Raw genomic sequence first — 27,648 nt, 5'->3', positions numbered from 1 at the left:
CACCCTAGTGTCAGGTCTGATTAATTGTTGGCCCTGTACTCCAGGATTACTGCTTTTCTTTTAACAGTAATATAAATTTCATGCTTGTTTTTCCTTCTTCAGTCATGTCAAAGATTATAGAGCAGTTTTATAGCACATATATGTGCCGTTGTGGTGTGTGTGTGTGGTGTGTGTGTGGTGTGTGTGTGTGTGTGTGTGTGGGTGTGTGTGTGTGTGTGTGTGTGTGTGGTGTGTGTGTGTGTGTGTGTGTGTGTAAGTAGGGCAGCAGTGTTTCTCTAGGGGAAGTGTTGTACCTCCTCCTCCTCCTCCGTCTTCCTCATAACTGTACCTCCGTCGCTCTGCACTCACACACTATCAGATCTCAGCAGCTTCACGAGAGACTTTGTGCATCTCCACAGTTTTATTTTTAACTCGTACTCGTAAAATACCTCAGTGCTCGCTGCCGTGCTGTGCACTCTCTGATTGCAGTGTCTCCTGTAATCACTGGACTCAAACCTTTTTATAAGGATTTGCACTCACATTTCCTCTTTCTTGTTTTTTTTTGTTTGTTTTGTTTTTTTTACAGGTTTTGTTAGCTCACCGTGTCCTGTGCTGACTGACTTCCTCCTTGCTTTTTTCTTTGTTCCTCCAGTATTACAGAGAACAAGAGAGACATCTCCCCGGGCAAAAAACAGGCCAGCAAGTCGTCAAACTGCAGCCCGGCTCACCGCACCTACCAGAAGCAGACAGAGTCTGCCCGGAGTCAAGGACAGCAGTCAGATCCGGGCTCTGCTTCGGTGCCGGGCACGCCGCACAATGCCCACAGACCGGAAGCTAATGGGGTACTAGTGCAGATGGAGCAGGAGAGTAAACAGAAGGAAAAGGAATTAGAGAGGACAGAGACTACCGGGCTGGTCAATGGAGACATGGGGGACGGGAGCACAGAACAGAGTGATGATCAGTCACCTTCACACATGGACAGGACTGCCACAGATGGCCAGAGTGGATATAACACACAGTGTGAGCAGGAGGCAAAAACAGACATCAAGGTATGTGCATGTGGTACATTATTCAGGTTTTATTTTACACCCTTTGACTTTGCACCCACGCAGCACTTTGCGTGTTTTCTCAAATGGCCCGTGTGCATTTACCCTGTCTGGTATTTATGGTGTGTGTGCTTCCTGCTGTCTCGTTCAGGTCTTTAGCCTTTGTGCAGGACTGTGCAGCTGTCGTTCTAGTGTGCTGAATATTTCCATCAGCAGATCTTTGAGATGGTGACCTCCCCTGCAGGGAGTCTGCTGCTGTTGTCTGATTATAAATGCCTGGACTTTGGACTGGACATTTCTCAAAACATCTACACAGCCTTTGTAGCTTTAAGCATCAATTATTTTAAAACAATACCAACATGCGCACAGTTTGCAAAACATTTCTTGTTTGTATTTTTCTAACTGCAAGTAGAGGGGCACGCAGTGGAGTGCAGACCTCCGCCGTGGTGCAACAGGTCATTCAGTCTATATGCATGAATTTATATTTTATTTTTAAGTTGGGGTGAATGCATTATTGCAGCAGAAATTGAATGTGGGGAATAAAGCATTGTCTTGCCATCAGGTCTGGGCAAATATGCTGGTGCCACATGTTGCTGCATCCATCACATTATGGAACCAATGTTGGTCCTGCATGGTAACCACCCGGGCAGACAACCGGTTCATGCCCATCTCTTGAAAGTAGCCATTTATATGCAGCAGTCAGATAAAATGTGGGCGTGTCCTTGCCGTTCCCCAGCCACTGAGGTCCTTGACATCGAGGCACCTGTCTGCTGAATCGTAGAGAAATGCACCACATGGCCGACGTGCCGTAACTGAGGCTCCCTCACAATGCTAACACTGCTCATCTTAGTCTATAATCAACCATTTATTTGACGCAAACTCATTCCTGCTGTACCCAAGGATCCTCCGAAGTGGAGCACCAACAGTCTTGTCTTTGAAGGGCAGTGCTGAGCCTCCGACCAAAACCTGAGGTGTCTCATAAGGGTGGACAACTGGAGCGTCCTTTCCTTGGGCAAAGATGACCCTCTTATACTGCTGTCTACTATATGAACAAAAAATGTAAAAACTAAAATTTAATTCCTGCATTGAACCACACTAAATTTTTTGATTTTTTTTTTTTTTTTACTCTTGCTCACCCCCTCCAATAGTTCTGTAGGTTTCTGCATAATGCTGGTTACTGACAAGCTAATCAATCAACAGAAAGAAAACTTTAACTCTTTGGCAGAGGAGAAAAGCACTTAAAGTAAACAAGATGATTACTATCGTGTGCCTCATTTCACCAGAAAATGTTCATATCTTTGGTCAAATCATTTGTTTCCTTTTTTTTTTCTTCTTCTTTTTTGACCACAAGTGCTGAATTTCTGTTTTGAAGAGTCGTGATTTAATGTGGATGTTGTGTGAATTACATAATTACATACGAGGTCTGTTAGAAAAGTATCGGACCTTTTTATTTTTTGCAATAACCTTATGGATTTGAATCACGTGTGATTGCATCAGCCAAGCTTGAACCTTCGTGCGCATGCGTGAGTTTTTTCTTGTCTGTCAGTTGCGTCATTCACCTGTGAGCACGCTTTGAGTGAGCACTGGTCCTCCCCCCCTCGTCGGATTTTCATTGTGAGGAAAATGTCTGAACGGCTGGAGCAGCGCTGCATCAAATTTTTCCAGAAACTGTGAGAGACAGCCAGGTGGACACCATTCGGAAAATTCAGATGGCTTTCAGGGACGATTTTATGGGCATCACACAGATTAAGGAGTGGTACAGCCGGTTTAAAGACAACGCACAATGGAGGAGGGCGCGTCGCGCTCCGAGCGGCGATCAACAGGCTGAAACGACCAGATCATTTCCAAACTGAATGCTGTGTTGATTCGGGACATCGTCTGACTACCAGAGAAATGGCAGAAAAGGTGGACATCAGCACTTTTCTGGCACATTCCACTGTTAAAGGAGATTTTGTCATGAAAACAGGAGCGGAGGAATTCGCCACAGAGCCGCTAATGGCGCGGAACGAAAGCACCTCCGTGTTGGTCTCACAGGACATGTTGTGACATGCCCAGCTCTTCGACAATTTCTCGGATACTCACTCGACTGAAAAGCCACCCAAAGCCATCTGAATCTTCCGAATAGTGGAAGAGCTGGGCGTGTCCAGTGAGACTTCCAACACGGAGGTGCTTTTTGTTCTGCACCATTAGTGGCTCTGTCCTGACGCGCGAATTCTGCTGCACGTCTTTCATTACAAAACCTCCTGTAACAGTGTAATGTGCCGAAAAAGTCTCTTGCCATTTCTCTGGTAGTCAGACGATGTCCCAGATCAACACAGCCTTCACTTTGGAAATGATCTGGTCATTTCAGCCTGTCGATGGCCGCTCGAAGCGCGGCGCGCCCTCAGCCGCTGTGGGCCGTCTTTAATCCAGTTGTAATGCTCCTAATCTGTGTGATGCCCATAAGATCTTCACCGAAAGCCATCTGAATTTTCTGAATGTTTTCCACCTGGCTGTCTCTCACAGTTTCTGAAAAAATTTTGATGCAGCAAAGCGGCAGTCACTCAGTCATTTTCCTGACAATGAAAATCCGCCGAGGGGGCTGGACCACTCCTCCCACAAAGCGTGCTCACAGGCGAATGACGCAACCGACAGGTGTGAAAAAATTCACGCCTGCGCACAAAGGTTCAAGCTTGGCTGATGCAATCACACGTGATTCAAATCCATATGGTTTTTGCAAAAATAAAAGGTCTGATACTTTTCTAACAGACCTCGTATACATGGCAAATTAAATGTATTATATTATGTCAATCAATCAATCAATCAATTTTATTTATATAGCGCCAAATCACAACAAACAGTTGCCCCAAGGCACTTTATATTGTAAGGCAAGGCCATACAATAATTACGTAAAACCCCAACGGTCAAAACGACCCCCTGTGAGCAAGCACTTATGTAGAAAATTAACATTCATAAATTTGAAGTATAATTTCAAATTAATAATAAGAACACCTGTTTAAACTCTCAAGCAACCAAGCTATTTTAGCGAGTAATATGACAGAGTGGGGTTATTGAGTTTATATGGCAATATGTCTTTAAAAATGATTATTTTAAAGTTCTCCATATTTATTTAACTTTCTAATATATTTGTCAATCATTCTTTCATCCTCACTCTGGGCATCAAGAATCCGTCTCGATGCTTGCGCAGCTGTAAATTTGCTATTCTAAGTCTGTTGTCCATGCTTCCTTGCAAAACAGTAAAATATAACAATTAGAGTTGGTAATTACAAAACCATCTGAAGCTATAATGTTGAAAATCTCCATACATCTTCCTGGGGTCATAAGTGACCCTGCACATTTGGATTATATTTGCTACACAGATCGGCAGATCCTTGCAAAATTCAATGAACAAATGCAGGACAAATAGATTGACAATTCATGGTAGGAAACTTTTTTTCCGATTAAAATTAGAAAAATGGTGGACAAAAATATATGCCCGGGGTCATAAATGACCCCACTTGGTCGCTTGAGGGTTAATCTGATTAACAGAAATTCATTCATTTGCAAAGAGGCTCATCAATTGCCATGACGGCCCAAAACAAGTGCGAGCCACATGTGGCCCACAGCAACTGTTTTAGAAACCCAGTATGATTCCAGTACTATGCAAAACTTCCCCTTCCCCTCAGCAGTCCATCAAATGAAAGAACTTTGAAATTAATAAACACTATTTAAAGCTAAACTGTCACATTAGATGTTTTTCCTCATTTATTTACAAATGATTCATCATGTTTCTGACCCATGTTCAAATATAACAATAATAATAATAATAAAATTCTGTAAGCGGGTGATCCTTAGACTATGGGCACTTATTATGTCCTTTGATCTTATTGTATGAAAAACAGCAAAAAGGGGAAATTTCACACTTTTATAGTTATCTTTACAATGAAAGTGTGTTAAGAAATTTGTTCTAGTAGTCTATGATGACTTTTTCACCTTTTTTCAGCATCATTATATGCAAATATTGCCGTTTTGTGCTTGTCCCACACCCAGACTTTTGATCTTCAATGATAAAAATGAATGGTAAAGAAACGTTTTTTCTAATGTTTAAAATATCTCTGAATAAAATATCAGTAAATAATCAAACATAAATGGGGTATTCAATGTCATACAACTGTTGTGATTTTTTAAAACAAAATGGTAGATGTCCCACACTATTGCCGTAATTTCCAACCACAACACTGTAATGTCCCTTTAAACAGTTTATATGAAAGATTGTTTGGGTAGTTTCTATGGAGATAAACAGTGACATCAGAGCACATGTATATAGTGCCAAATCACAACAAACAGTTGCCCCAAGGCGCTTTATATTGTAAGGCAATGTGTGGTGGAAATTACATTTACAAGGGCCAATAGTGCCCGTAGTTAAAGAATCACCCAAGCATACTGTCCAGTTACTGATGATGATCACTCAATAATAAAAATGATTGGGGGACAAAAAACTGATTTTTATTTATTTTTTTAAATGCAGATGTAAACATTAAAATTACAGCTGCAACGAATACTTTCTTTTTATTATTCTTATTAGTGTTACTGTTTTGAGTCTTTTTAAAAAATGTCCAAATTCTGTGATTTCAGCTTCTTAAATGTGAATATTGTCAAGTTTCTTTATTCCTCTCTGATAGTAACTGAATGTCTTGGTTGTTGTTTGCTGATGAAGTCATCGTCGTCGTCTTCTTCCTTTCGGCTGCTCCCGTTAGGTCTCCACATCAGGTCAACTGTTTTCCGTCTTACCCTGTCAAATGCATCTCTTCCAAACGGCAAACCTCAATGCCGTTAGATGAAGCTGATGCAGAAGTGCAGTACCTTGACTGGCCACTTGAGACTGGCTCCAAAATAGAGCACATTATCATACCACTTAAAATGTCCAACTTTAGAGCAAAAATAAAGCCTGATACAAAAAATGGTTTTCGTCTCTGTAGACAGTTTATTCCTTCTTGACAACTGTATAAGAGGTAATTTTTTACTAACTTTTTAGTTTAAGAAGTTTTAACCCATAAAGTTCTATAATTTGGGGGTGTGGTCACTTGAATGACAGTGACTGAGCCCCATGTCTCCCCGTCTCATCGTAGCTCAGAGTCCGCTCGTGTGGAGGTTGTGTGTGTCATTTTGGAGTATTTATTACAAACACCTGAAATAACTTGGCTTTATGTGTGGTGAAACCTCCTAACTGATCAGACGTCTCTGTTGCAGTATTTACACAGAGTGAAATTCTTGTCGGATTTAATGTTGTATGCTAACAGCATTAACACTTTTAGCAGCTGTCGGTAGCCTGATCAGTTAGGTCTATTTGATCTATAAGTACTGAGAATATACACAGCTCATAACTTTTAATGTCCACAACAAAGTAAACCGTTAGAACCACCATGTAGTCTCCAGAAATATGATTTAATAAACACCAGAAGCCAGGTTAGCTGGTTCGGACTCTGAGAGGGGCGTGTTGAGGCATCGTTCATCACACACGCTCCAACCCTTTATGCATTAATGAGTTCATTGTACAGCTGCTGTGTACATGGCAATGCCCAGACATGGGCTATATGGATTTCCATGGAGCCACGACTGACTGCCCAATGAAAACAAGCTCGGGCTGCATTGATTTTTCTATTGAAATCAGCTGGTTTTGTTTTGTTGTTTTGTCTCTAGCTTGCTTCTAACAGCCAGCTGATAGCTCTCACTGCCTGGAACAATGAGATTTATACACCAAGCTGACCTGAAATGAACCATTGTACATTAAATTGACTTGTCTTAACATTTGATACCGTGGATCATCATATTTTGCTTGATAGGTTGGAGAATCTTTTTGGGATTAGTGGAAGTGCCCTTGCGTGGTTGACGTCATATCTGTCCAGTCATTCTCAATGTGTCTTGTATAATGGCACTACTTCTGACCTTGGTTTTATGGGATTTGGGGTTCCACAGGGATCCATTTTAGGCCCCTTGCTTTTCTCCCTGTATGTGGCACCCCTGGTCGTATACTGCAGAGTTTTGGGTTTGCCTTTCATTGTTACGCTGATGATACTCAATTGTACATGCCGATAACTGTGGAAAATCTCACTCCCATAAAATCCCTGGAGGACTGTCTTCTATCAGTGAGAAGTTGGATGTCTAGTAACTTCCTACATTTAAACTTTGATAAGACTGAAATGATGTTCTTGGTCCAGCGAAACATCGGCATCAGTTTGAGCAGCTGGCACTTGGCCTGGGTTCGTGTGTCATACATCATACGGACAAAATGAGGAACCTTGGGGTAATTTTTGATCCCACGTTGTCTTTTGACCTTCGTATCAGGGATGTTACTAGGACTGCTTTTTCATCTGTGAAATATAGCGAGGATCCGTCCCATCCTGTCTATGGCTGATGCTGAGACCCTGATTCATGCTTTTGTTTCTTCTAGACTAGATTATTGTAATGTTCTATTTTCAGGGTTACTACAGTCCAGCATCAGGGGTTCTTCAGCTGGTTCAGAACGCTGCCGCCAGACTTCTGAGATGTAGCAGAAGGTCTGAACATATCACACCAATTTGACATCTTGGACTGGCTCCCTGTCTCTGTGAGAGCAGATTTTAAGGTTTGGTTATTGACTTATAAGGTTGTTCATGGACTGGCGGCATCTTATTCTGGCTGATCTGGTGGAACTTTACGTGCCGGCCCGGGCTTTGCAGTCGCAGGATGCGGGACTTCTCTGTGTTCCCAGGGTGAAGAAGTCAGCAGGTCAAAGAGCCTTTTTGCATCGTGCACCCACCCTGTGCACAGTCTTCCTGCGACCGTGAGGCAGTCGGAGTCTGTGGACATTTTTAAGTCAAGACAGAAAACCTATTTTTATCTCTTTCTTATGAATAGTTTTTGCACAGCTGCTCTGCTCTGTGTCAGCCTGATCCCATCAGATCTCAGAAGCTAAGCAGATCAGGGTCTGTTTAGTACTTGGATGGGAGACCTCTTTGGAACACCAGCGACTGTGGTGTGTTTCTCCACGCGAAACTGGAGTTGCGTCAGGAAGGGCATCCGGGCGTGACACTTGTTGCCAATTACCAATGTGGATCTGGCTGTATCCGCTGTGGCGACCCGAGCAAAAAACCGAGAGCAGCCGAATGAACAACAGCAACTTATGAATAGTTTTTATTTTTTATGTTTATTCTTTACTTCTGTTTTTAATCATGTATCCTGAATTTTTTTATTCATTTTTAATTATTTATTTAAATTTTATGTTGAATTGTTTCATGTAAGGCGCCTTGAGACGGCTTTTGCTGTGATTTGGCGCATTATAAGCCAATTAAATTAAATTGAATTGAATTTGACTTAAATTGACGAGTCTGACCCCTTTGAAAAGTGACCAAATTACATGTATTTGTATTGAGCACAGCAATGTTTTCATTGGCCAAAAATGGCCACCAGAGGGAGCTCAGTGTAAAGTCCGTGGCAACCCATATCAGCTGCTCCAGGATTACGTATTTTTTCCTCAGTTCAGACAATAATTGACCAAAATTTCCATAATGCACCCAACTATAGAATTATTGCCGCAGCCACATTTTTTTAATGATTTCACATAAAAACACTGCCCAGAGTAAATTTTGTTGGCTCGATGCTCCCATTTCCCCCATGACAATGATACTGCAGCAAATTGCAGTCAGTACTAATACAGTTTCTATGGCAGGGCACCATAGAAACCACACATTAAACTCACTAAAATGCAGCAGGAAGACGAGCTGACAGTCTGCCCCATCCAAACCTCAGACTTTGTAACTGGGCCTTCAAGCTCCAACCTCTACAAACCTGGATTCAACCTGATGTCCAGGTGTCATGGTGGGTTTTACAACCCCTGGCAAAAATTATGGAATCACCGGCCTCGGAGGATGTTCATTCAGTTGTTTAATTTTGTAGAAAAAAGCAGATCACAGATATGACACAAAACTAAAGTAATTTCAAATGGCAACTTTCTGGCTTTAAGAAACACTATAAGAAATCAAGAAAAAAAACGTGGCAGTCAGTAACGTTACTTTTTTAGACCAAGCACAGGGAAAAAAATATGGACTCACTCAATTCTGAGGAATAAATTATGGAATCACCCTGTAAATTTCCATCCCCAAAACTAAACACCTGCATCAAATCAGATCTGCTCATTAGTCTGCATCTAAAATGAGTGATCACACCTTGGAGAGCTGTTGCACCAAGTGGACTGACATGAATCATGGCTCCAACACGAGAGATGTCAATTGAAACAAAGGAGAGGATTATCAAACTCTTAAAAGAGGGTAAATCATCACGCAATGTTGCAAAATATGTTGGTTGTCCACAGTCAGCTATGTCTAAACTCTGGACCAAATACAAACAACATGGGAAGGTTGTTAAAGGCAAACATACTGGTAGACCAAGGAAGACATCAAAACGTTAAGACAGAAAACTTCAAGCAGTATGTCTCAAAAATCGAAAATGCACAACGAAACAAATGAGGAACGAATGGGAGGAAACTGGAGTCAACGTCTGTGACCGAACTGTAAGAAACCGCCTAAAGGAAATGGGATTTACATACAGAAAAGCTAAACGAAAGCCATCATTAACACCTAAACAGAAAAAAACAAGGTTACAATGGGCTAAGGAAAAGCAATTGTGGACTGTGGATGACTGGATGAAAGTCATATTCAGTGATGAATCTCGAATCTGCATTGGGCAAGGGATGATGCTGGGAACTTTTGTTTGGTGCCGTTCCAATGAGATTTATAAAGATGACTGCTTGAAGAGAACATGTAAATTTCCACAGTCATTGATGATATGGGGCTGCATGTCAGGTAAAGGCACTGGGGAGATGGCGGTCATTACATCATCAATAAATGCACAAGTTTACATTATATTTGGACACTTTCTTATCCCATCAGTTGAAAGGATGTTTGGGGATGATGAAATCATTTTTCAACATGATAATGCATCTTGCCGTAGAGCAAAAACTGTGAAAACATTCCTTGCAAAAAGACACATAGGGTCAATGTCATGGCCTGCAAATAGTCCGGATCTTAATCCAATTGAAAATCTTTGGTGGAAGTTGAAGAAAATGGTCCATGACAAGGCTCCAACCTGCAAAGCTGATCTGGCAACAGCAGTCAGAGAAAGTTGGAGCCAGATTGATGAAGAGTACTGTTTGTCACTCATTAAGTCCATGTTTCAGAGACTGCAAGCTGTTATAAAAGCCAGAGGTGGTGCAACAAAATACTAGTGATGTGTTGGAGCGTTTTTTTGTTTTCATGATTCCATATTTTTTTCCCTCTGCTTGGTCTAAAAAGTAACCGTTATTGACTGCCACGATTTGTTTTCCTGATTTCTTATAGTGTTTCTTAAAGCCAGAAAGTTGCCATTTGAAATTACTTAGTTTTGTGTCATGTCTGTGATCTGCTTTTTTTCTACAAAATTAAACAACTGAATGAACATCCTCCGAGGCTGGTGATTCCATAATTTTGTCAGGGTTGTAGAAGAGAGACTGGCGAGGAAGAAGGTGGAGAAATTACTCAACTGCTCTCATGCATGGGACCCATGTTTCCATTGGGAGGGAAAAACGCGTCAAGACGATATGGTTATATCTGTGGAGAGGAGGGGTTATGTGTCAAGTACGTTTTCCACATGCTTCTTTTTTGTGTTATTTCAAGGTAAACAGTGTCCCGCTGCAGGCGCTGTCTCACAACACACCCACTTACTCTACCGGAGGCACAGACTCCAGAATCTGTTGGTTCTTCTCACAGCGTTCTTACAACCGCTATTCCACAGAGCGCCGCTCCTTCCTGTTTCATCCTGAATAGCAATTTGGGCTGTGCTTAGAGGCATCACACTTCTTGATTCGTCTTTGTCAAAAGATTGACAAAATCTGAACTGAACTGTGGTATACACCGTAGTCACAGCCATCATTGCACCAGTTTTGAAGTCGGGATGGAGTTTTCAAGCTGTTCAAAAATTTCATCCCGATTGGCCACATTGGCGTCATTACACGGTCATGTCTGGGTGTTCATAGTCTCAACAGCTTCAGTCATGTTCAAGCATCCTTAAACGGTGTAGTCTTAGTGACTACAGGTTGAAACTTGTTTGATTGTGTTCCATCGGGGTAACAATTTGAAACAAAAGCAGCGTTTAAATGGACTGCATTTATATCACACTTTTCCATCTGCATCAGCGCTTTACAGATGACGCCTCACATTCACATGCTGCCATACAAGGCGCTCACTACACACCGGGAACAATAGGGGATTAAGCACCTTGCCCAGGGGCCCGTAGTGATTTTCCAGTCAGGCTGGGATTTGAACCGAGGATCTTCTGGTCTCAAGCCCAACGTCTTAACCACTAGACCATCACCTCTCCTAGCGTTTGTTGCGGTTCTGACTGAGAACACAGCCAGGGTGCAGCTTCACTTTCATTTTCAAGTGAGTTGCCAGGTCTGCATTTTATAATCCAGCCTGATAGGAGACATGCTGGAGTAAGCTGTTTGATCGTGCTTTTGCACTTTTTATGGATCATGGAGGATCGTAAGTGTCTTTGAAAGCAGTTGGTACTTATTTTCATTCTGGGCGTGCCGTCCAGTGGCCAGCTTCTGGAAGATGATGCTTCTAACTCCTCTAGGGGTTTGTAGTCCAGCTGCCTTTTTCTTCCGTTACACTCATGCTGAATGAGTTGTCAAATCTGGGCCTGAATATAAAAATAAATGAGTAATAAAGCATTTGCTGGACTTGCAACAGCGGAAAAAATACTGGTTGCTATGTTCCAGAAACCTACCATTGTGTTTCCTTTTGATAAGATAAGATCAGCTTTATTTGTACCTGGGTTCTGAGATATCTGGACATTGCATACTTGGAATTGTCTACTGCTCCAGTATTTATTAATCTTCAGTATGTTCTACAATGAGGCGCTATGAAAGACAAAGTCCTGGATCCATGGGTGACTTTTTTTGGGGTTGTAGACTTTTTATTTTTATCGTAACTGTAGTCATTATGTTTGTATTTGTTTTGTATGTTCATATTTTTCATAATAGGTTAAAAAACAGTTATCACAAAACTGCATGTTTTTGGGTTGTGGACAAAATAAGATGCTGGACTTTGGTGAAGCACTGAACATTTTTCATAATTTTCTGACATTTTGTGCACCAAACAACTAATCAGTTAATCGAGAAAACGGTCAATGGTTTAATCAATACTGAACATAATTGTTGGCACCAACAAACACTGCAGCTTTTTTGCAATTGTGAGATTTTGCCTCTGTCTCCCGGAAAACAACTGAAACACCAAATTTCATCACATCGGCTTGTTTCTGTTATAGTTTGTGTAATAGAGAATTTTGACACTTCGGTTCTTGTCCGACATCTTTTTATTTGACTAATTGTCTTTAACACAAAAGATTTATGTGTTATGTTTGAGTTTGTCGTTTCCCTTCTTCCATCTTTTCATTTCCTGTTTACTGCTACAACACACATCAGCACACAGTCATCCCCATGAGAACGCACACACACACACACACACAGTGGCACAGCTGAGGTATTGAGCACACCCCAGTCTGTATAACAAATCCATGATTTGCTGCAAAGAGCAAGAAAACATGCACTGTTTCAACTCTAAAACATTTCTTTTGTTTGCAATTGTAAAGTTTAAAGACTTTCAGAGATCTGAATTAAACAGGAACTCATTGAACCATCAATGCTTCAGTTTCAAAGTACAACACTAAAATGGGAACTAGAGCTTTTTCTCACCCCAGGTCAGTTCCCTTCTTCAAAACATCACCAGAGAAACCAGATCCAGCACAACCATTCAACCCAGATCACCTCATTCAGTTTGGTAGATATTATGACAAAACTATAGTGATGTGCACCTTTTAAATATTTAATTGGATCATAAGTTGTTTTCCTCCTGACCTTGTATAGAATTTACAAATCAGTCATGTCATTGGAGACTAAATAAAAAAAACAGTCAATTTATGAATTACTATAAATATGTGAAATGTGTGATCATGTTTCACATTTAAATCTATGTATTTTTAGGTGGTCTCCCCCAACTTATAAGAAGATCAGTTTGTGTTTAATTGGGTTTTTATAATTATATGTTTATTTGATAATTGGTTAATTTCTTTAATAAGATAGAAAAAGACATTAGAAGACTTGATATTTGCTGGAATGGGAATACATGGACACTTTCAAAAGCTTCTTCGCAAAGCGCTTCTTCGGTGTCTCAAACCTTTGCTATGTACATACAGTAAGTGTTGTCAAGGCAAATATTAAAGTTTCTATCCAAAAATGATGATAACTCAGTCAAACAAAGAAATAAGTAAATATGTTTTGAACAGAGGGCTCCCACAGCTGATGGGCGTCTCACAGTCAGAAAAAGTTCCTGTGTCCTTTAAAATGAGCAAAACGCCCCATTTCAGGTTCTGACTGTACATATATTTTGTAGTGAGGTTTGGCTCAGTACCAGTTACACAGTAAGTTCTTTTGGTTTCTCCTTTTCTCACTCTGAGTCACCGCAGCAGATCTGATATAGACCTGCATGCTGATTTGGCACAAGTTTTACACTGGATGTCCTTCCTGATGCAGTATGGAGAATAGGCAGGGGTGGTCTTGAACCAGGAACCTTCTAAATGCTTGGCCACCACACTGCCCACCAATTACACACAGTACTTAAAAGAAATTATAAAACTCAGTTCTAGAATCTGGGCCAAGAACTGAATCTAGCTGATATTCGAAGAGACCAGACGTTTTTTGTTCAAATATTTGTGCACATTTTTGTGGTTTTTCTGGAGGATTTGGGTTTAAAATGTGGACCCTGAAGAAAATGTTTCCTGACAAATACACGTGTTCACGTCGTGTCCATCAGGATTCAAAGTTCACAGTGCAGGATTTTTTTTTTTTTTTACGTACATTATATCATTAATTCATTCATGAAAATCATCACACCATTGTTACACAACGTATGAGAACTTCAACTTGTGTGTCCTGTGTGTTCCAGGAAACAAACGAGCAGAAGTTGTTTAAGATCGCCAGTGAGCTCCTGCAGACAGAGAAGGCCTACGTGGCTCGACTTAAACTGCTGGACCAGGTGAGATCCAAGTCCGAGGTGCTTCTGTATTTTTGAGCAGATTCCACACTCGGCGCACAGATGGTGAAACCTTCATGTGAACACACCAAAGCAGTTTCTGACCTTCTTTAAGGTCTTTGTCGTACTTCACTTTTCAGGTGTTCTGTGCTAAGCTAATGGATGAAGCAAATAAAGGCACGTTCAGCGTGGACATGGTGAAGAACATCTTCTCCAACATCTCCTCCATCCACACCTTTCACAGCCAGTTTCTGCTTCCTGACTTAGAGAAGCGAATGGGGGAATGGTGAGCATCACTTTATCAATCTTACATAGTACTCATGTGACTTGTGAGGAGTTGGTTTTATTTGCATGGGTACTCCAGGATGTCTGACCAGTGTCCATCCTGCTTTTCCTTCCCTGCAGGGAGTCCAAACCCCGCATTGGGGACATCCTGCAGAAGCTTACACCCTTCCTAAAGATGTACGCAGAGTATGTGAAGAACTTTGACAAAGCCATGGATTTGCTGAAGCTGTGGAATGAACGTTCACCTCAATTCAAGGCCATCATTCAGGAGATCCAGGTATGTGGACCTGGATCTAGTCCTGAAAAAAAGAAGGCTGCAGTTCTAAAAAGACAAGCTGAGGTTTTGCACAAGAGCCAGAAAATGCAGCTGGAAACTGTTGAGTAGCATTGGGCAAACAAATGGTCAAGTTCAAAATGACAGCCCAGTTGGTGGCGCTGATGCTCCACTACACATACATCAAGAGGAAATTGTCCTGTTTTGTTTTTACCATTTGCTGGTATCTCATAACAACAAAAAAAACTATTGTGGTCCCAAGTACTCTGTAATCTCTGTGCAGTGAGATGCAAAGAGGTGGAACCAATCAGTTGTAATTAGGCAGCATAAGCAGGGTATTTAGCTCCACCCCTAATGTGGGGGTTTGGTCTGGTAAGTACTACCTGTGGCCAGTGGAAAACCACACTTCTGGTCTAAAGTACTCAAAAGGTACAGTACTGCAACAGTGGAAAAGCCACTTGACGCCACCTAAATGGGTTTTTTACACCTCAATCCTGAGGGGTGTTGTTTTTGTCCTACGTCTCGGTAGACCATGGATGTTACCCAGGTCAAACTTCCTTGAGATCAACTTTGACCTTGCTGTGACTTTTGCAACAGAGATCGAGGAGTCTTAGTTTATCCAGGTGTAATTTTTGGGTGCAGCATCACCTCTGTGTCCTGTACAGTCTCAGAGGCCCATTGGACTGGTAGTCTACAACTCCCCCTGGATGGGATGCCAGTCCATCACAGGGGGAGTTGTAGACGACGCTACACTGCAGATGAAGTGTTTTGTCCAAAGACTGGTAACCACGACCTATAGATCGGCAGTCCAACTTCTATGCCACACAGCCACTTACTTTGCATCCATTACAGTTTTTTTAAGATCTATTTGTCAAGATAATGAAACAAGTGGGTGATACTTGAGCTCGGTGTTTATTTGTTCACAGGGTCTAGAGGTCTGTGGTAATCTGACACTTCAGCATCACATGCTGGAGCCCGTACAGAGAGTCCCTCGTTATGAGATGCTGCTCAAAGACTATCTGAAGAAGCTGCCTCAAGACGACCCCGACCGACGAGACGCAGAAAGTACGTGGACCTGATCGCCACTCTGCAGGCTGTGTGTTCTGTTGGGGTTTAATATTTCAAATATCTTTATACCAAAGTAAGTTCAAGTTCACTTACTCATCTTCAACCGCTTATCCAGGACCGGGTTGCGGGACTAAGTTTAAGTTGTTTAAGCAAAGTAAAAGCTCTTTTTTGCTCTTGTGCTGCTGCACTGTTACAATAATTATGGCAACAGTGTAATATTGTAATAGTTACTACTTACTTATAATAATTACTATTATTATTAATTACATTATTACAATAGTGGTTGAGTTAGCTTTGCATTTGCAACTGCTATTGTAATCATTTTTGCAGTCGTGACAGTTTTTCCAAAAGCAGTTGTAGCAGTGCACGTCAGTCCCTCAGACTGCATATATACTGGACAGAGCCTGCGTGACGTCACCCAATGGTTTTCTAGGCGCCACTATGTTGAGGGCCCCGCCCGTGCTGATTCACGATAATCTCATTAATACATAAAGGGGTGGAGCATGGGTTGCACCGTGTGTGCCGGAAAGAAAAAACCCTGAACACGTCCCCGTGCTGAGCCTGAAGCACAAGCTAACAGCTAACCTCCATTCAGGTGTTTATTAAGTCATATTTTTGGGGACTCCGCAGTGGTTTACGGTTTACTTTGGTGTGAACAGTAAATTATCTGTTGCGTATTTCCTCAGTAATCATCCATTAAGTGGACCTACCAACAGTTGCTAAGAGTGCTAACACCATTAGCACACAATATTAAATAAGACTAGAGTTTCACTCAGCCATCAATATTGCAACAGAAACAGCTTAGATTATCTTTTAGGACATTTCACCGCATAACAAGACAGATTATTCCAGGTGTTTCTAATAAAATACTCCAGACAAACAACAACACAACAGCGAGTGACTCCATCAAGGTCAGAGGCAGAGTCGCAGGAACCAGCTGCTGTCAATCAAAGCAACCATGCCCACAATTATACAGTATTCAAATAATGAATGTTTATGAGTGCAATGGAAAAAATATTTAATTCGCTGAAAGATAGAATGTTCCATTCAACGAGGCGGAGCATGAATAAAAATCATTATTTGTTTTATATTATGTCTAATAACCCTGACGATGTAACCCGTACCAGACTTCTCCATGCACTGACTTCTTTGTGTACAGACTGCTGTCTGCTTTCCTCAGTCCAGCAAAAAATGGTCACAGAAATTTGTAGAGCTCTTAATCTGACAGTGCTTGTACTTCAGGTAGACGTCCCAGTGAATACTGCAGATGCCTCCAGACAGCTTACGCCATATTAAATTAGTTGTTTTGTGTGTGTTTGTGTTACAAGAATGAGCACCGCGAATAAAACAAACCCTGCCATTTTTGTTTTTAAACTTTTGTACTTGGCCCCACAAATCTTAGAAACATGGTGTCTAACCAGATCCTTACTCTGGATGGCATTACCCTGACCTCTAGTAATACTGTGAGAAATCTTGGAGTCATTTTTAATCAGGATATGTCATTCAATGCGCATATTAAACAAATATGTAGGACTGCTTTTTTGCATTTACGCAATATCTCTAAAATTAGAAAGGTCTTGTCTCAGAGTGATGCTGAAAAACTAATTCATGCATTTATTTCCTCTAGGCTGGACTATTGTAATTCATTATTATCAGGTTGTCCTAAAAGTTCCCTGTAAAGCCTTCAGTTAATTCAAAATGCTGCAGCTAGAGTACTGACAGGGAATAGAAGGAGAGAGCATATCTCACCCATATTGGCCTCTCTTCATTGGCTTCCTGTTAATTCTAGAATAGAATTTAAAATTCTTCTTCTTACTTATAATGTTTTGAATAATCAGGTCCCATCTTATCTTAGGGACCTCTTAGTACCATATCACCCCAATAGAGCGCTTCGCTCTCAGACTGCAGGCTTACTTGTAGTTCCTAGGGTTTGTAAGAGTAGAATGGGAGGCAGAGCCTTCAGCTTTCAGGCTCCTCTCCTGTGGAACCAGCTCCCAATTCAGATCAGGGAGACAGACACCCTCTCTACTTTTAAGATTAGGCTTAAAACTTTCCTTTTTGCTAAAGCTTATAGTTAGGGCTGGATCAGGTGACCCTGAACCATCCCTAGTTATGCTGCTATAGACTTAGACTGCTGGGGGGTTCCCATGATGCACTGAGTGTTTCTTCTCTTTTTGCTCTGTATGCACCACTCTGCATTAATCATTAGTGATCGATCTCTGCTCCCCTCCACAGCATGTCTTTTTCCTGGTTCTCTCCCTCAGCCCCAACCAGTCCCAGCAGAAGACTGCCCCTCCCTGAGCCTGGTTCTGCTGGAGGTTTCTTCCTGTTAAAAGGGAGTTTTTCCTTTCCACTGTCGCCAAGTGCTTGCTCACAGGGGGTCGTTTGACCGTTGGGGTTTTTACATAATTATTGTATGGCCTTGCCTTACAATATAAAGCGCCTTGGGGCAACTGTTTGTTGTGATTTGGCGCTATATAAATAAAATTGATTGATTGATTGATTGAAACTAAGCGCCATTGCCAAAGTGCGAGCATGGCAGTGTTGGCACCCAACAATGGTACAAAACATATGGAACCAAAATTGCACAGTAAATGAAACGCAATGGCAAATGGGTCGAATGATCCATATCACATGACATACAAACCACCAATCAAATGACAAGTATTTATTCAGGCATTATATAAAATTTTATTAATTAAAACATCTTAAAACTAAGAAGTTAGAAAATAAATTAATCTGCCGTACAGCTGTCATGGAGGTGGAAACTATCTGTAGAGGCCAAACTGTTTTTTGTACCAGGCTGTAAACATGTTTATTTTTGCTCTAAATTTGGATGTTTTAAAATGGGCTTCTACGAGAATGTGCTCTGTGCACAGCTCTGTGCTCTGTTTTGGAACCAGCCTCAAGTGGCCAGGCAAGGAAATGCACTTCCTGGTTGGGGTCAAAATACAAGCTTGAGTTTTGCCGCTTGGTCAGTCAGTGCTTGCATGCAGCAACACAGAATTAAAAATCTTTAAAAACAAACAAACAAAAAACCTTGATATACCAGTCAGCTGTGAGATGTTTTAAATTGATTTTTGGCCGTACATCTCATTGCTACACGTAGATTATATAATGATTTCCTTTTGTCTTGCAGAATCATTAGAAATTATTGCCACGGCAGCCACTCACTCCAACAGCGCCATACGAAAAACTGTAAGTACACAAACACTTTCTGCACAGTCGCATCATACAAGAACAACAATGACAAGCGTGTCGTCATCATTCAGGAGAATCTGAAGAAACTTATTGAAATATACGAGATGCTGGGAGAGGAGGAGGACATCGTCAATCCATCCAACGAGTTCATCAAAGAAGGCCACATCCTGAAGCTGGCAGCCAGAAACACTTCAGCCATGGAACGATACCTCTTCCTGGTGAGTGTAAAACACATACACAAAAGAAAACATCCCACTGCCTGGACTAATGAAGGACACCACAGGGAAATAAAGTGAGGCGAGAATTTGTTTGCACATGTCAATTGAATCAAGTCACTCATTTGCTGGGAACCCCTCTGTGTGATGAGACATCAGGGGGCCGTGAACAATTACTGATCTTACCAGATGATGTAATTATCTTCTGGCTCTTATTAGCTGGAGGCATAAAGTCTCCCATCCGTACAATTCAGGCTATCTGCAGAATTATGAGAACCAAAAACAAACAAACAAACAAAAAAAAGACTCACTTCTTCCGGTGATTGATACTGACACACTGCAATGTTTTGGGGTTTTTACACTTTAAATGCACTGTCTTTAGAAATAAGATAAAATACAATCAGATTCCACTTTGCAAATTTTTATGATAATGAATAACTAGTGCGTTGGGTTAACTCTAGATTGGGTCGTGTTTATAAAATACAATAGGCAGCAGACATTTTTCAAGGGTGGAGGTGGAAATGTTGTGTGAGTCCAAAATGTTTTCAGAACCTTGGACCTCAACAGTTTTTAGAAGAACTCAACCCTTTTTTCCTGTATTACATTTTTTTATGTATTTATAAATTGTTTAGGTTCTTGTAATCTTGTTATCACATACACACTTATTATTATCATTATAATAATTATTATTGTCATTATTACTATTTTATTTTTACTTCTATTTTGTCATTTCATTTTTAATTGGACCACAATGGAAATAAATGTTTTCACTGTCTTGTGTCATCCATGTATTGTTAAGGTATTTACAATTATATTATGTACTTACATTGAACTTACTAAATAAAATCACACGCACACGCACTCACACTTTTAATGTAAAGATGATTTATCACCCCCTGCTGGAATGGTGTGTGAGTCCAGCATGTAATTAATAAGCAATTTTAGCTAATATCTATAGTTTCTCCAAAGATATTAGTCCTATCGACGTTCTGTTTTCGCAGCGTTCTTCCTTGACCCAAAATACATAAACATAGCAAATGTCAGCTCTCCCCGGTTTCTCCGTGATCAAAGCCATATACACATGCGCACATGGAGGCCACTTGGCTATTATAATATAGATAAATCTAATAATATGTACTGTGCATAGTTCTGCGGTGTATTTGTTTTATCCAGTGTTCCCGATGTTGTAAGGAATGATTTCAAGATTTTCTTGAAGTAAAAATCAAGTGTTATTGACTGATAAAATCATACTGTTTTTGCTTCTCTTTTTTTTTTTACCTCCAAAGTCAGACATCATGAAGAACATTACTGTACACACACACACACACACACACACACACACACACACACACACACCACACACACACACACACACACACACACACACACACACCACACACACACACACACACACACACACACACACACACACACACACACACCACACACACACACACACAATGAATGAATGGTCTAGTGGTTAAGGTGTTGGGCTTGAGTCCAGAAGATCATGGGTTCAAATCCCCGCCTGACTGGAAAATCACTAAGGGCCCTTGGCCGTTAATCCCCTATTGCTCCCGGTGTGTAGTGAGCGCCTTGTATGGCAGCACCTTGACATCGGGGTGAATGTGAGGCATAAATGTAAAGCGCTTTGAGCGTCTGATGCAGATGGAAAAGCGCTATATAAATGCAGTCCATTTACCATTTACACACACACACACACACACATTGAAGATACCAATTCTTAAATTGCTCCTTTCCCTTGTTCATTAATTGGATCACAGTCTATATTATATTTTCGACCAACTATTCCTAAACCTTTAATCACATGTTTTTATTGACACAAGGTGTGTGCGCGTGTGTTAGGATTGTCAAAAAATCCAATACTGAGATACTGATTTATACAAAAACCTACTGTCAGATTTGGTAATCATTTACAGAATTGGTACCAACAGCATAGTTTTTGCCTCCTTCAGTTAATAAAATACTTACCGCTGCTGCAGGTACACAGCCCCCACCACACACACTCAAATAACCACTCTCATAGCTCCCTTTTGGTTCGAGCCAGTGGTTCCCCGTGAGTATAGTTGGAGAAGTCCAGCTGCGACGCAACATAAAAATGAAAATTGCCCAAAGAAAGAAGTCACAGAGCGGCGTTTAAGTGTCATATGGTGTTGAAGCCGTGATTTACAGGTCTGATAACAGAGTCATACTAATGCTGCATTCATGGTAACTTGGCAATCACAGGCTGGAAACTTTCAAAAACTGAATTCAGTTAATGAACTCTGAAAATAAGGATGCACACAGTAACCTATACCAACGTTGTTGTCTTACAACGAATAAATAAATATGTTTTTGGGATGTTTTTTTTTTTTCCACTGCCACCTAAACCACCTTTTTTTTCTTCTTTTGGGGAGGTGATGGTCTAGTGCAGGGGTGGCCAAGTTCGGTCCTCGAGAGCCACACTCCTGACACTCTTAGTTGTCTCCCTGCTCCAACACACCTGAATCCAATGAAAGGCTCATTAAAAGTTTGCTAACGAGTCTTTCATTGGATTCAGGTGTGTTGGAGCAGGGAGACAACTAAGAGTGTCAGGAGTGTGGCTCTCAAGGACCGAAATTGGCCACCCCTGGTCTAGTGGTTAAGGTGTTGGGCATGAGTCCATAAGATCATGGGTTCAAATCCCCGCCTGACTGGAAAATCACTAAGGGCCCTTGGGCAAGGCCTTTAATCCCCTATTGCTCCCGGTGTGTAGTGAGCGCCTTGTATGGCAGCACCCTGACATCGGGGTGAATGTGAGGCATAATTGTAAAGCGCTTTGAGCGTCTGATACAGATGGAAAAGCGCTATATAAATGCAGTCCATTTACCATTTATTTCTTTTGCACTACCTACAGTCCTGGCATCTCTATTTTTAAAATGCACATTTATAAGATATGCTCAGAAATAAAGGCAGACAAATCACTTTTGTATAATAACAATATTTCTTTTTTAAACTCCAGTTATTGAACAGAAAAAACCAAAACAAAATGCTTTTATAGAATGAAATAAAACTTGTAGATATTAAATTATGCTGGACAGTTATTGGCACCCTTGAATGAATTTACAGTAATTCATCACCTTCATTGTCCCATTGGTATTATTGTTTGCATTGTTCTATATTTGTTTAAATTGTCATATGATATAGAGTATTTTTTGGGGTATCTGTTTAGAGTTTGAAATTCTAGTATTGCGATAATCTGTGTGTGTGTGTGTCTATTTGTTTCTTTGTGTTTCAGTTCAACAACATGCTGTTGTACTGTGTGCCCAAATTCAGTCTGGGTGGGCCAAAGTACACAGTAAGGACGCGTATCGGTATGGACGGCATGAAGGTCCTGGAAACGACCAACGGCGACTACCCCCACACCTTCCAGGTTTCGGGGAAGGAGAGGACGCTGGAGCTCCAGGCCAGGTCCACTTTCACACCAGCGACACGGCTGAGTTTAATTATAAATAAATCATAAGACGCACACAGTCAGTTTGGTCTAATCTCACTTTTGGAACTTAATCCAGATTATGTCTCCGTGGCAGTCTAAAGGGGCCATAATTGTAATTTTTAACAAGTTGAACATTCATTAAGGTTTGGAAAAGCATAAATGTGCACTAATCAGAGAAGTAAAGTTTTACTTTCTGAACCTTTCAGTGGTTACCTTCTAAAACCCAAATAACAAAGAGAGATGGTCATCGAGGTACAGAGTGAATGGGAACTGAGAGAGAGAGAGCGTTTCTGCAGACATTTGTTTCTGCACAGACATTTCCTAAATCAGAGAAATAAACAGTTATTTTCTGATTGTTTAACTGCAGTTGCGTTCTGTCACAGGTCCTGAGCAAATGATTTTATATGATTGTAGTGGAAACACGTCTCTCTCTGACTCTACACATAAATGTGGCTTAAAGTTATAACAACTTGAAATGAACTTGTTTGGTAACTTTGTTTGTTCTGTATTTCCCAGAAAGCAATTTATTTTGATGCACAATGAAAATCAACTTACTGATCCTTGAAACTGCCAGTTGAGTGAAACTGACAGTGAAGAAGATGTCAGTTAAGAGTTTTGACGCACTTCTTTCTCTGCATCATTTTCTCACTTTGACGTGGGGAAAACTCATCCTAACGTTAAGCACTTTCAGGGTTCAGTGTCTTTTTCTAAACTTCGGCACCGCTCAGGTCTCGAACACGTATCCACCGGCTGATAGACAATCCCCTTTTGCAAATCACCCAACAGGTGGAAGAAATCCCAGGAGGACTTTTTTTTTTCTTTTTTCTGCTGTGTTGTTTACACCTGAAACCTTCATCCACAAACATTTTACGCTGCAGTTTTGATTGTTTTTTATTATTATTGCACAGCCTGAAAAACTCCCTCCCAGATGGTACACATATGGAACACCACTTTACCTTTTAAATGACCACATCCACATTCCAAAGCTGGATCATATAAATCTCTAAATAAACTCTTTTAATTCAGCTAACTGCCACGTTGGAACCATGTTTGTGTTACAGCAGCAAAATCTACACTTACGCTTTTTGTTTGTTTGTTTTTAAAATGCCATTTCTGTTTTTTCCTCCTCAGCACCGAGCAGGACAAGGAGGACTGGATTAAGGTATAAACACAGTCAGTACAAACTGATATTTTTGTTTAAGTTGTTGATTAATTTACATGAGCCTGACACGCACGTTTTTATCCTTCAGGCTATAAAGGAAACCATCGAGGTGTTTCAGCAAAAGAACGACACCTTCAGGAGTGCGTCTAAAGATATAGAGGAAGGAGACGTATCGGTCAGTAAAGTCACCCAGGTTACACACCTTACAAAAAGAAAGAAGGTGTTTACTCTTCTTTCAGAAGTTAACACACTTCTTTATTTCCCTGCAGAAAGAAGAGTTGGGGAAACGCGCTCCTCTCTGGATTCGTGACAATCAGGTGACGATGTGCATGAGGTGTAAAGAACCTTTTAACGCTGTGATGCGGCGGCGACACCACTGCAGAGCGTGCGGTTATGTAAGTAACTCACAGAGGGCCCTATCTTGACGTTCTGAAGCTTTTACGCAAGTGTGTTTTTGGGGTGTGTCCCACTCCAGTTTGCTATTTATGCTGCATGTAATTGGAGTGTCATTTGCAGGGGTGGTGGCCAAGTGGTTAATGCGCTTGGTTTCAGTTCGGAAGGTTCTGGGTTCAAATCCCACCCCTGCCACATTTCTCCATGTAATGTGGAGTTGCGTCAGGAAGGGCATCCGGCGTAAAACCTGTGCCAATTCAACATGCAGATCCACCTTGGATTTGCTGTGGCGACCCCGAGTGCAAACAAGGGAGCAGCCGAAGGGACTTACTTTTAATTGGAGTGTCATTTCCTTTGAAAGACCTGTGCACCCAAACCTGGTGCATTTTTATTTAGGTGGTGAACTCAGAAGAGGTTTTCTGGCAACAAATTAAAATAATAATAATAATAATCCATGCAAAGTGTGTGAGCAGGAGCAGCAGTCACCAACAATAGTGCAAGTAGCTGAGCACCTCCTGCAACACCACCTCCTCCACCCCTCAGTTCCTGCTGCACATGGACTGTGTCTCAATTCAGGGGCCGCATCCTTTAGAGGCTGCACTCAGCGACTGCGTGTGTCCTGGTCGTCCGGGCTGTCTCATTGTCTTATTTTGAAGGCTCCTTGGAATGCGGCAGATGAATGCAGCCTTTCTTCTTCAGACACGAAGGATAAAACAGATGTATCCTTCATGGCCCAAACAATTCAATAAGTCATTGTATCCCCCCAAACACAAACCGGTTAGTAAAATAAGAAAATAAATAAGGGGGCTGGGGAAGAGACATTTTCAGGCATAAATTGTAAATAAGTAATGTTTATAAGTACTGAAAAATTAATACTACACTTTGGGTGACGGGGGGGGGAGGTATAAGATTATAACACAAGCTCAAAATGCTCCTTGGGCTAGATGGTCTAATTTCAGGACGTTGGTTTGGTCTCCACTCTCAGAAGGCCAGATCTTCATAGAACACATCCTTCTAAGGATGTGGCCCCTCAGCTGAGACAGTTATGGACATCGTGGCCAGGCCCGAACCCAGGGAGCAAGAAAACCAGCGTACAAATATTATGCAAGCCAGAGTTAAGATTTTGTTTTTGTGTATTTGTTGTGTAATTCTATGGCCGGATGTTTCCATCATTGTAATTCCGTTACCATAAAACTGTAATTTTCATTTCATTGTAGTTTCATGCACATCTCTGGGTGTACAAGCAGAGTGTCCCTACGTGGTGAACCCACTGATTTAAATTTTGCCCCATGTGAATAACAAACACTCTGAATTTGACTTTAGTCCAGTTTTTTGTTGGTCTATGGGTGCAATTGTGCAAGAAAAATGACAGCAGCATTAGTTGGAAACGAGCAATGACGCTTCTTTACACCAGATGGAAGCTCGGGACCAAAGTAGCAGTTACAAACCCACAACCCCAGTCATACAAACCAGCCATGTGATTGTTCCAGGTGGTGTGCTGGAAATGCTCTGACAACAAGGTGCAGCTGGAATACGACAGCCACAAATTGAATAAGGTCTGCCGGCAGTGCTACCTGATCCTGATGGGACAAGGAGTCACGGAGGGCAAAAGGAAGGGAATCTTAGAGGTGAAGTTGGCGTCTAGGATTCGTCGTTCAGCTGACAAGCGCCTGACAGATGATTGATTTTTTTGCTTTCCGTCTCTGTGCAGATCGAGGCAGCTCAGTTTTCAGGCAGCAGCGTTATGTGCAGCTTCCTGCAGTACTGTGAGAAAAACAAACCATGGCAGAAGGTGTGGTGCGTCATCCCCAAGCAGGAGTGTCTGGTGCTCTACCTGTACGGCGCCCCGCAGGTAACGGCAGACAACACGCGGCAGAAACGTCGCCATCTGTGGCTCTAACGCGCTCAGGTAACCATCTGTTTGTCTGCAGGATGTGAAGGCCCAGTGTACCATCCCCCTGCTGGGTTACTCTGTGGAGGATAGCCCCCGGTCCACAGACCCGCCCGCCAGCTTCCGCCTCACTCAGTGCAAGTTCATCCACAGTTTCTCTGCTGAGACAGAGGAGTTGAAGCAGCGCTGGCTGAAGGTGATTCGGGCGGCGGTGACGGGAGACGTATATGAGGCGCTACCACAGTCCAATGGCAGCAGCGCCAGCACAGCGGACGAGGATGCCACACTAGACGCGGGTACTGATAGCAGCACACTAGACGCGGGTACTGACGGCACGTAGGAGTTTTCCGACAAACTGTTGTTGGATTTCTCAAAGACGTGCTTAAGACGAACTGTAAAAATAAATAAATAAATCCTCTTCTGAATCGATCTTAAAGACGACTTGAAAAATCAGTGCCGGATAAGCTGCAGCCTCTTGCTGTCTCTCCGAGCGATGACTTCCGCTGCTCGAGTTCTGCTGGATTCCTAAAGGACCTTTGAGCTGCGACCAACACTAGATCAGGAGGGTCAGGATCGGTTCTCCTCCCCATAAAGCTCAAATGTTTCACAAAACCTTCATGGATTTGGAAAGAATCAGCAGAATACCGCAGACATGGACAGGACGTGATGAAGCAGAAGGACAGCCGCGGAGGAAAACCTGCTGGTGCTGGAATTCTTTTTTTTTTTTTTTTTTTTGGAGGGAACATTCTTCTTCACATACAGGAAATGAGCCCCAAACTTTTTAAAATAACAGGAAAATAATGAGATGATAAGGAACCTGCAGTGTTCCCCTTCCCCTCTTTTGTTTTGTTTTGTTGTTGAGCAGATCAGTGGATTCCACCAATATAATAAAATTTTTGTCACACCTGATTGGCTCAGTCACTCATCTGGCAGCCAATCAGAAGCTGTCAGAATAAAAAAAAATATCTGTTACAACCAATCAGGTGTTAGGAACAGTGAGCAAGCATCTGCAGGAGGGTCGAGAAAATCTGAAGTTAATGTTGACCAGAAAAAGGGATCATGCATTTTTTTTAATCATTATTACACGAGAGCAGCAGTATACAAAAGTTAATATGCATGAACAAATGCCATTCAAATAAAGTTGAAATGATTCAAACAGTTGAAAAGATTCAATGAAATTACAACTTGCTTTGAAAGGAAGATCAAACTTCTAAGCATCTATTTTTGCAAATTAACTTTTCATACAATTGGACAAAGTTCTTATTTTACCAAATGAAAGCAGACAGCTTGAGTTTGAAGTGCAGATGGTCAGCTTTGATTTTCAGGCAGCTGAAACCAGACTGATGAACAAAAACAATTGGATACTGCTTTCTCAGGAATCTTAGTGTCTGGCTTGATGATTGTCCTGGATCAACACTAAAATCCAGACCTTCCTGGACATGAGCATCAGAAGTTGGTGTCTGTATGTCAGCAGAGACATTCATACCTCTGGGTACTCGACCTTTGAGAAGACACCTAGGAAGAGTTTATGGAGTTTTCTGGACAGAGGTGTTTCGTGATGCAGGTGTCTTTCC

General features: G+C 41.6%; 1 protein-coding gene across 2 annotated transcripts; it reads left to right on the top strand.

Moving 5' to 3' along the window:
* Window positions 1-577: 577 nt before the first annotated feature.
* LOC117516162 (FYVE, RhoGEF and PH domain-containing protein 4-like) lies at window positions 578-27,101 on the top strand. 2 transcript variants are annotated; one of them, XM_034177063.1, is made up of 14 exons: window positions 578-1,020; window positions 14,022-14,113; window positions 14,251-14,396; window positions 14,516-14,672; window positions 15,596-15,734; window positions 18,877-18,935; window positions 19,010-19,156; window positions 22,431-22,603; window positions 23,760-23,790; window positions 23,879-23,965; window positions 24,060-24,185; window positions 25,674-25,811; window positions 25,895-26,035; window positions 26,115-27,101. In XM_034177063.1, exons 1-14 carry the CDS (start codon window positions 834-836, stop codon window positions 26,412-26,414), a joined length of 1,923 nt encoding a protein of 640 aa, XP_034032954.1. In that variant the 5' UTR covers window positions 578-833; the 3' UTR covers window positions 26,415-27,101. The 2 variants fall into 2 exon arrangements, with proteins under 2 accessions (XP_034032954.1, XP_034032953.1); XM_034177062.1 differs by having other exon boundaries at window positions 578-1,028; window positions 14,024-14,113.
* The last annotated feature ends 547 nt before the right edge of the window (window positions 27,102-27,648 follow it).

This window comes from Thalassophryne amazonica, chromosome 8, assembly GCF_902500255.1.
Source record: "Thalassophryne amazonica chromosome 8, fThaAma1.1, whole genome shotgun sequence".
Classification (NCBI taxonomy): Eukaryota; Metazoa; Chordata; class Actinopteri; order Batrachoidiformes; family Batrachoididae; genus Thalassophryne; species Thalassophryne amazonica.
The sequence above is the reverse complement of the archived record's forward strand: the minus strand, read 5'-3'. Positions and strand labels throughout refer to the sequence as shown.

What these genes read in the sequence shown, in the direction of transcription:
- LOC117516162 (XM_034177062.1), top strand. Translation starts at nt 834, where the DNA reads ATGGAGCAGGAGAGTAAACAGAAGGAAAAGGAATTAGAGAGGACAGAG. An exon ending in ACGCTGGAGCTCCAGGCCAG is followed by an intron (nt 22,604 to 23,759) that starts GTCCACTTTCAC and finishes TTTCCTCCTCAG; the next exon opens with CACCGAGCAGGACAAGGAGG. An exon ending in AAAGGAAGGGAATCTTAGAG is followed by an intron (nt 25,812 to 25,894) that starts GTGAAGTTGGCG and finishes GTCTCTGTGCAG; the next exon opens with ATCGAGGCAGCTCAGTTTTC.